The sequence below is a fragment of the Syzygium oleosum genome, unplaced genomic scaffold, assembly GCF_021117445.2.
Source record: "Syzygium oleosum isolate NSW1041296 unplaced genomic scaffold, Sole_v2.1 Sole_v2.15, whole genome shotgun sequence".
Lineage (NCBI taxonomy): Eukaryota > Viridiplantae > Streptophyta > Magnoliopsida > Myrtales > Myrtaceae > Syzygium > Syzygium oleosum.
The window spans coordinates 1825960-1836281 of NW_026607499.1; the positions used below are offsets into that span (position 1 = coordinate 1825960).

Below are 10322 nucleotides of genomic sequence, written 5' to 3' on the forward strand. Positions count from 1 at the left end.
TTTTGACATCCCCCCCCCCCCCCCCCCCGCTTCAGCGTGGACGAGTAGACGGCAACACTGAAAACCTCGGGGCCAACCCACCACCATGGGCGGCGGCGGCGGCGGACGCGACGAGCCTCCTCCGGGGAGCTCGGCGAACGGCGGCGAGTTCCTCCTGTCCCTCCTCCGCCGGCCCCACCATCCCCAGCCCCAGCTCCAGCACCCGCACCCGCACCCGCAGCCCCAGCCGCTGAACCTGACCCTCGACCCGGCCGTCGCCGCCGTCGGCCCCACGATCGCCTTCCCCGGGCCGCCCCCCAACGGCCACGATTTCTCCTCCCCGCCGCCGTGGCCACCCCACCACGGCCACCACCACCACCACCACCACGCCGCCGCCGTGTCGCCTCCCTCTCTCTACCCGCACGGCTTCTTCGGGCTCGCTCCCCCCGGGGGGAGCCAGTCGCCCGCGAATCATCACAATCAGGGACTTCCGCTCGACGATTTCAGGAGACTGGGGCTCGGAGGGTTCGACGAGAGAGGGGTTGCCCCGCACAATCTCGCTCAACAGCTGAAGCAACTGCAACTGCAGCAGCAGCAGCAGCAGCAGCGGGCGCAGCAGCTGCAGCGCCATCAGCAGGAGCAGAGTCTGCAGTTTGGCTCTATTCCTCCTAAAATTATACCTTCCGAGGTCGTTTCGATTAAAAATTCGGTTTTTGATTCTGCAAGAGAGCCTAACATAGGTTCCGGTAGTAGAAGCAGTGATAGGTTTGAGAAGAATAGGCAGTTTAATCTGCGAGGGAATTCGAGCGCTAATGTCAATGCTCCTCGGCGTGGGAATAGCGAGCTTGGTGAGCGGGAGAGGCGAGCGGTCGGTCGGGGAAAGCAGAACCACGTGGGGAATGATAGGCATATGCCGCCAGGGTTCCCGGCGAATCCGAGCGGGAGAGGGAATTCGGGTCTTGGTAATAGGAGAACAGATTTTGAGCGCAATGTGGATGGGGAAAAGAATAATCGGAGTGAGTGGAATCGTAGGAATGTGAGTTCAAGTGACGGGGATGTGATAGCGAGGAGATTTCAGTTCGATGATCATAGAATGCCTAGCAGAAATTCAGGGGGGACGCAGCTCAGCGAGCAGCTTGATCGCCCTGGTCCACCTACTGGGAGTAACCTTCGGTCAGTTTCTGCCTCGAACGTAGAGGAGTCTGTTGCTCTGCGCTCTGCAGCTGCTGAGAACGACGGCAAAGGTGAAGGGGAAGGAGAGGGGGTCGCGATGAGGAGAGCCGGTAAAGTAGGTGCTGATGAGCTTGATGATTTGCTTGAGGACGAAGTTGATGAGAAAAACGAGAAAAAGCAGCACCGGAGTCATCGAGAAAAGGTGACACTCTTTGTGCTTCTCATTTAATATGTTTGAGTGTGTTTTCGGTGGTGTAAGTTTTAGTGTGTGGGGAGGGTTTCTGAGTTGAATGTGGTGCATATCAATCTTTTATTTGAAACTGAGATCAAAGCATTTATTTATTTATTTTCGTAAATAAAGTTAACTTGTGTGAAGAGCTTTTGTGATTATTTCCTAAATAATGTCTGCTGAACTTGTATTCGATCAACAGCCGTGATTTAGTAGAGGAAGCTTTAATAACTGGATAGTCTGAGGCATGATTCTTATTCCTCTTTCTTGACATATGCTTCAATGGCATAATTAGATGTAATTTTGTCCTTACGGGGCATGATTCAAACTTGTTGCGGGCCTTGCCGATGTAGGGCGAGCAGTAGAGCGTGTCATTATGCCTATTTGGTGCCACTTCATTTATATTACGGCAGTGGTCAAGATGTTAAAATATGTTAATTGTTCTTCTGATGATTTTGATTTATTTTATTTACTTAAAAAGTAAAGAAAAAGTAATATGTGATTACTGCTCTGGTAGAATGGTGACTTTTTAGGTAGGGGGCTTTACTGTTCAGGAAAAAAAAAAAAAGATACGGGAAGTTTGATAGTAATATGGAAAGGGAAGAGCATGGCGCCAGATGTGGATGATATTTGTCTGGAAATATTACCGAAATGATTGCGATAGGATCTAAAAATGACGTCATCATGAGTGCTCAAGTGGAATGGTGGTTTAATTACATCAGGGGCTTTAGTATTTAAAGAAATTAGATCGGAAATTTTGATACTAATATAAGCGGGAAGAGTATGGCGCCGGATGTGGATGAGTCAAAAAGTACATGTGAAAACCTGGCATGATTGTGATAGGATCTACAATTGAGGTCATCATGAGTTTACCTCAAATATGTTTTGATTGAGAAAGTTGCAAATTGAATTATGACTCTTAAACTAAATAATCTTGTGAAAAATGAATATCTAGTAATGCTATTTCTGTGCTCTTACTATCTAGAGAGAAATTGAGAGGATTCTATGTATTCAGTTCATTTTTACGAATTTAGTTATGATAGTATTAAATTTTCCGTATATAAGTAAAAATTGACATCTTACGTGATTTTGTGCCTGGAAAATTGATTAAGACAAGCCAAGAATTGAATTCATGTCAATTTTCTATAGTATGCAATTGGCTTATATGGGTATATAAGTAGTTTTATGAGACAAGAACCTGTGTTTTTCATGAGTTTGGAAAATGCATGACAACTGGTAGCTTTATTGAAAAATCAAATACGTAAGTAGATTTATTGTAAAAGCCCACGTATTTTATTTACTGTGGTTGGGGGAGGTTCTTCTTTTTTCCGACTATTGTCATTCTTATTGTACCTTCCTGTTTTGAAGAAGGATTTTTCTAAGTACCTTGTAGTTTTGTGTAATAGGATGGTCTTTCCTTCTGATATAATTTCCTTTATGCGAAATACAGACTGAATTTCATTGGAATCCCAGTTCACCGTTTTCCCCCAATTGTTGTATCTTTGCTCCCTATCAAGGTTTTTGCTCAATTTTTGTGTTTTTAAATGCATATTTAATACAATAACACAGGCTTTTGAGTCATTGCGTTAGACATTGGCATGGTTTTTAAAACATAGAACTAAAAGGTGTAATAAACAATATTATCGGATGGCAAACTGTAGGCTTTGTGAATTGATGGGGTAGCTTTTATTTATCCAAAGTACAGGCTACATACTTCTCTCAAAATATATCAAGAAGAATTTTGGGTTCACTTGAATTTGCACATGCCATTACCAGGATTTCAGGTCAGATTCCAGAGGACAAAGGCTGCTTACACAGCGAATGAGGATCTTTAAAAGCTCAATGGAGTGTCGCTGGGACATAGACAGGCTGAATGCTCCCTTTCTTGCAATTTATGATTTCTTGATACCACCTGAAGAAGAAAAGGCTAAGCAGAAGCAGTTGTTGACATTGTTGGAGAAATTAGTCAGCAAAGAGTGGCCAGAAGCTAAGTTATACCTGTATGGATCATGTGCCAGCTCTTTTGGGGTTTGCAAGAGTGATATTGATGTGTGCCTTGCTATTCAGGATGCCGACATTGATAAATCAGAGGTTATACTGAAATTAGCAGACATATTGGAATCAGATAATTTAGAAGATGTGCAGGTGAATCGAGTTGCTTTCCTTTTGCTGAAGTGTCCCCATATTTGTGATGCTAGGGGATAAATGGAATATCTGCCTTTATGATATTTCAATTGCTGGAGAAAATTCTGATTCTTTCACAAGAGAGTATTTTTAAACGAAAATGACCTTAAAGTTGTCATGTTAATTAATTTATTCGAAAGGATGTTTGAGTGCTGGCTTAGAGTAGAATATAGAGTCCCTTAACCAGTTTTATTTCATGTCCCGATTTTGTTTTGCAGTTTCTTTGTGCGCTTGGTATCTCGTATATCCCCCTTTTGATCATCTTATGTTTTGGTGTGTCTGGACCTGGAGTAATCTTCTTTATGCATGAACACATACATACGTTCTCTTGCCACTTTGTTCTTCTTAAATGTGATTGGGTGATGCAGTTTTTTTCGGGGGCATCGGTTGGGTGATACAGTCATCTGTGGTATATCAGCAGTAGTACTTCTGCATAGAAGTTGTCTGCATGGAAAGTAGAGCTCTTGCCATCTGACACTACTTCGTCTTGTTAGGCCGGAGTGAAACTTTACACCCACGCTAGGTTTAATTAGCTGGAAGATGACACCTTAAACATAAATTCCCTCAGGCATCCTGAATGAATACTAGCTCTTATTTCTATTTTACCTTATACTTTGTTCTGTGATTCAATGCTAACTGCCTGAGGAGTCCATAGTTCTACCACCCGCATGTTTCAGTGTACATAGCCCTTAGATAAATTTTATCACTTTAGATATGTTACAGTGATATGTTTGACTTGCTTTCAGGTCTACTTGCTGACACATTTCAATTCCTCAACTTGAAATTTCTTACAGGCACTAACACGTGCTAGGGTCCCCATAGTAAAGCTTAAAGATCCAGCGACAGGAATATCTTGTGATATATGCATTAACAATGTCTTGGCGGTTGTTAATACGAAGCTTCTGCGAGATTATGCCCAAATAGATGTGAGATTGCGGCAGTTGGCATTTATTGTGAAACATTGGGCGAAATCCAGAGGAGTAAATGAAACTTATCAAGGCACATTATCCAGCTATGCGTGAGTCAGCAGTTTGTGGATTTTTCTGTTTCAATATACTGATGTGACAATTACGAAAACGTCTAGGCTATGGCTGTTATTAGACTCAGTCAGCCTTACCATGTGTTTTGGGGAACAGGGCTCTTTGAGTAAAATCCAAGGAAACTCTATGGTTTAGCAACTAGTGAGAACGAGCTTTAGATTTATATTTCCTCACTATTGTTTTTTGTTAGCCAATTGACATGTTACTCATGCAGGTATGTGCTGATGTGCATTCACTTCTTACAACTACGTAGACCTGCTATTCTTCCATGCTTACAGGTATGGACTGTATTTGCTTCCGCGTTTTGATGAATTTGATTCTCTCTCCTTTGTCTCTCTTCATAAGTTCTCCTTTCTAGAATTGTACTACTGATGCTGTCCCATGTTTCCAAAATCTCGAAATATCTGACTCACTCATTAACGAGGAGTTCGTGGCATATTGAAGTGATATAAATGGACAAACTTCTTTCTTGTTTCAGTTCATCAATTTTACTGTCAACATTATGTTTATCCCTTATGTTTAAGATTGTAAGCTGTTGAATCTTGTGAATGGCACGTTGACAGTGGATGAGATGGTGTGGTGAAATAGCTGAAATCGCACACTGATTTTTATTCAATTCTGAAGTAGGGTTGATGAAATGTTGCTAGGCAGCAGTTTTCTTTATGACGGGAATGCAGTATTTCTCAACAACCACTCATTTGTCTTCTGTCCTCTTTAATAAATTCTGTTTTGTTTGATCATTCTTTCTCGAGTCCTTCTACCTTCTTTGCAATGTTTTGCTCTCTGCACTTTCGAGGTTTGCCTTTCAGATTGAGAGTTGATTGTTTTTATTTGGGATATAGTATTGGATTACATAGTTTATCAGCTTGTTCTACCTGTGTACGAAGTTACAATTCCATTGCTAATCATCTTAGTTGTGCACTTGCATTTCTTCATGTCATGTGTTTTTGCTAGCGCAGGAGATGGAGGCAACGTACGCTGTCACTGTTGATAATATAGAATGCGCTTTCTTTGATAAAGTGGAGGAGCTCTGTGACTTTGGATCACATAACAGGGAAACCATTGCGCAGTTGGTGTGGGCATTTTTTCATTATTGGGCATATCGTCACGATTACACAAATACCGTCATATCCGTTCGCACCGGGAGCTTGCTCAGGTGAGATTTAGATACACGTGCTTTGATGAAGCCGGTTACAGTTAGCGGAACTGTCATTCATCATGCCTAATGTGTGCAGCAAGCGGACTAAGGACTGGACAAGGAGAATCGGGAACGATCGGCATCTGATCTGCATAGAAGATCCATTCGACGTCTCGCATGACCTGGGAAGAGTCGTGGACAAGTTCAGCATCAAAGTACTGCGGGAGGAGTTCGAACGTGCCGCCGAGATCATGCAGTATGATCCGAACCCCTGTGTGACGCTGTTCGAACCATACATCGCCTCATGAACGCGGTGCTTAATTTAAGCCAGGTTGATAATGTAAATTTCGTGCATCTTATCTAACCTGTAAAGCCAGCCCTCTCTTTCTAGATTTTGATTGGGACCTTGCCTTTGTTCATAGAGTCTGTATTCAAAGTATGATTGCCTTTTTCTAGTTTTTGCTTGCGGACTTCTACATGAAGGTTTTTATTGGGTTGTGTCAATTGTAATATTCATAAGACTAATCTACATAAAAAGCCGTTTTAGAATAATCTCTATCTTCATCTTACATATTTTCTGTGGTAAATTGAAATTATCTTTCTCTCAGTTTTCTCCATGTTTTCTCTCAGTTTTCGTAAACTGGACCGATGGATCAAAAGGAGAAAAAATCAACCGATTTTAAAAAGATAATCTTACAAACATTTAAGGAAAATTATGGGCTATTGCCAATATTACTATTGATTAAGGAAAATTATAATGTACGACGATTATTCACTGATAGAGCCTTTAAGAAAATTTATGGACCATAGCCAATGCTACTATTGATTAAGAAAACTTAAAAAGCGTAGGACGATTATTTACTTACAGGACCTTTAAGTTTATAAACTATGAGAGGACATTATGATAATGGAGGTCACTGATTAAGAATAGGAAAAAAAAAGGATTTACAATAAATTAAGATCGTTTACGATGTTTTATGGAGAGTTACGGACAATAAGTTGATTAATCTTTCAAGACTATGTTCACTAGCTTGTATTTTAGAGGGATTTACATGAAATTTATAACTATCGAGGACAATTATTGAGTATATGTATCATCACTTATGACAATTTGAGTTATTTAATAAACCGGGGAAAAAAAAAAAAGGGGGAAAAATTTTTTAAAAAAAAACTAAGAAAAAAAAAAAAAAAAAAAAAAAAAAAAGGAGAATTTTAAAAAAAAAGAACGTGACCTCGTTCTTTCCGATCAATAAAAACAAGATTAATAGCATGAAAAATCCTAAAGTGATATCATTGAACATATTTATCAAAACAATTTTCGACTTTACAGAAACCCCTAAGTCCATATCGCTATGCTAATTTTACTTTCCATTACTATTCATTGCAATTTGGCCGCCGATTGTCCATGTGTCGTCCATTGGGTTTTGCCATGTTAAACGTTTAATCTGTCAAAATGGGTTAGATAAACCTATTTATTAACTCATATTTGATGAACTATGTTGTTATATGACTTAATTGTATTCGGTAAATGAGTTATAAATTGATTTAAAATGATGAAGCCCAAAATATATGTGTGTTAAATGGATTCACGAAAAAAAAAATGAATCGAGTTTTACTGATATCGCCTCAAGTTCTGCAGACGTTCCAGAGTCTTCACGAAAAAAAGCAAAAGCCTTCGGAACTTCATGAAGATGTGGACATCACAACTTACTTATAATCAACCCACTTCTACGATTCTCTCCACCTTTTCTTGACCTCATTCAATCATTCACTCTCTCACGTCAATTTGGGTATAAATTTTTCTAAATTAAATTAAATATAGAAACGTTTTAGTAATATGTGTCTGGTCGGGTATATATTAGCTATGGGTCGAGTCTAATCAGATATATGTTATCAGATTTGTATTGAACGAAGATAAGTCAAAACGGTTTAAATTAATCAATTTGGATCGGACCGTTTTCGATTCGACCCGACTAACCCATCAAATGGGTGAGTAATTGCGACAGAGGCAAAATTGGGAAACGTCGGTACTATTTGGTAATCGTCGCCGTCACTCTCTGAACTCCATCGCCGAGCTCACCGACCACACCCACCAATCGGACGATGGAGATGCGCCGTCGCGACCTCCCCCAGCTCCTGGTCATCAAGCCGGGGCTCATCCGCTACGGCGACCCGTTCGCCGCCAAGTTCGCCGTCCTCCGCGCCTGGGAGTCCCCGCTCCCCCTCCCCGCCTTCCTCTCCACCCACGCCCGCTCCGCCCCGGCCCTCCTCTGCTCCGCCGCCACCCGGGTCACCGCCGGCCTCCTCGACCTCCTCCCCTCCCTCCGCGTCGTCGTCACCACCAGCGCCGGCCTCAACCACATCGACCTCCCCGAGTGCCGCCGCCGCGGCGTCGCCGTCGCCAACGCCGGCGAGGTGTTCTCCGACGACGTCGCCGACGCGGCCGTCGCGCTGGCGCTCGACGTGATCCGGAGGGTCTCGGCCGCCGATCGGTTCGTGCGGCGGGGGCTCTGGGCTAAGGAGGGGGACTTCGCTCTCGGGTCGAAGGTCGAATTTATCAGTTCCCGTTGTTTTCATTCGTTTGTTTGTCCCCTCTTGTTTTTCAAGATGCCATTTTTGGCACAATGCAGTGCTTTCGTTGTGTGGTTTTCTGAGCTGTAATTCGTATGGTTTTCGCGTTTCATGATGCCATTCTTGCAGAATGCGGTGCTTTCGTTGTGTGGTTTTCTGAGATGTAATTCGTATGGTTTTCACGTTTCCTGATGCCATTCTTGCTGCAGAATGTAGTGCTTTCGTTGTGTGGTTTTCTGAAATGTAATTCGTATGGTCGAGAATCCAAGTGGGGTTTGTTGGCCGGGCTGGTTAATGCTCGATAGCTTAGACCTTGTGCGTCGGGAAGGACGGTCATAGACTCCGGTCCCGGCATAAACATCTCTATAGGGATGGGGTTACCTCTGCTCCGGCCCCGGTGATTGGCTGGTTTTGGTGAGATTGAGGACTTCCGTCGCCCGAATGAGATTAATGCGGGTACTTAAAGAAAAAGACTTGAAAGCCTAGGAACAAAAGAAATGGGAAAGAGCACAGAGTTGCTTTCTGGACTAGGATCCCATTTCTTTTTGGCTTTGTTCTTTGCCGCTAGCGAAAGAACTGTCGACGGACTAAATTGCATATATGTGTTATCTGAATCGTGGATTAGAGCTATTTTTGGATTTATCGTCCCTTGTTACTGTCTCGGGATTGAATCGAAGATTCAAAGTGAAGTTTATATTTCATCATGTTTGTCGTTTACTCAATCACAGAATTGTATATTTCAAGGATTCTCATTTAACTTCGATTAATTGTGGCAGCAGTTGGTAGGCAAGCGAGTTGGTATTGTTGGACTCGGCAGTATCGGGTTACGAGTTGCAAAAAGGCTCGAGGCTTTTGGCTGTCCTATATCATACAACTCAAGGGCAAAGAAGCCATCCGTTTCGTATCCTTTTTACGGAAATGTCTGTGAACTCGCAGCTGACAGTGATATTCTCATAATCTGCTGTGCCCTAACCGAGCAGACTCGCCATATGATTGGTAAGTCGGTCCTTTTGGCTCTTGGGAAAGACGGAATTCTCATCAATGTTGGCCGTGGTGCCATTGTTGATGAGAAAGAACTGGTCCAGAGTTTAGTGCGGGGAGAAATCAGAGGTGCTGGTTTAGACGTGTTTGAGAATGAGCCCAATGTTCCCGATGAATTGCTCTCGCTGGATAATGTCGTCCTATCGCCGCATGTAGCAGTCTTCACCAAGGAATCTTTCCAGGATTTGGCTGAACTTATGATTGCAAATTTGGAAGCTTTCTTCTCGAATGAACCTTTAATTACCCCGGCCATTGATGAATGATGAAGAACCTAGTTCGAATTGTATCATGTTTCCCTTCAACTAGGTTCTTAACACATTCGAATTTTACATCTCATTCTAGAGTGTACTCATTTCGGGTGTTCGCTATGTATTCCCACTAGCCTTGTCTGTAAAAATTGCTCATGTAAGTGTATGATTTTGATGTCTAGCGTGTAGAATTAGCTCAATTAGCTCAATTGTAACATCCTCCATGTGAGGCACCGTTTGTCACAGCACTGTCCCTCTTCTGCTGGCACGGTGTATTTTGCTATCGATGATGGTAGCTTCTGTTGCCACACCCGAGCTTTTATGTGTTAATGACAATCTATTGCAGTCTGAATTTTGACTTGTATTATTGAAGCTAGGGAAATTATTGCTTGATAAGCGAAAAATTATCTGTGTAACTGTGTAACTTCCGCTGGGGTAAAATAAATTGCAAGTTTCACGGTGCAATGAACTAGAGGTGTGCAACCGTACCGGTTCTACCTGAAAAGCGGACCGGACCGGACCGTCTTAAAAACAAGTCTGAGAACCAATTCCCGGTTCCAAATTTTTGGAACCAGTGAGAACGAGTCTGGTTTGCGGTTTCGAGTGAAAATCCACCTGGGAACCGGATCGACCAGATCGGTTTTGGAACCGGTTTCATAAAGCCAAACTGTAGTTTCTTGTTTTTGACTTCAGCCTCTACTCTTCTTTCCTCTTCCTCG

At 42.6% G+C, this 10322-nt stretch overlaps 2 protein-coding genes across 2 annotated transcripts; both read left to right on the forward strand.

The window, feature by feature from the left end:
- Positions 1-6295, forward strand: LOC115678129 (UTP:RNA uridylyltransferase 1). The gene is made up of 6 exons (XM_030601441.2): positions 1-1354; positions 3158-3526; positions 4360-4583; positions 4820-4883; positions 5565-5761; positions 5841-6295. The coding sequence occupies exons 1-6, from the start codon at positions 86-88 to the stop codon at positions 6049-6051; spliced, it is 2334 nt and encodes a 777-aa protein (XP_030457301.2). The 5' UTR covers positions 1-85; the 3' UTR covers positions 6052-6295.
- Positions 6296-7742: 1447 nt separating this feature from the next.
- On the forward strand, positions 7743-9975 carry LOC115678005 (glyoxylate/hydroxypyruvate reductase HPR3-like). The gene is made up of 2 exons (XM_030601274.2): positions 7743-8290; positions 9094-9975. Exons 1-2 carry the CDS (start codon positions 7847-7849, stop codon positions 9616-9618), a joined length of 969 nt encoding a protein of 322 aa, XP_030457134.2. The 5' UTR covers positions 7743-7846; the 3' UTR covers positions 9619-9975.
- Positions 9976-10322: the final 347 nt, after the last annotated feature.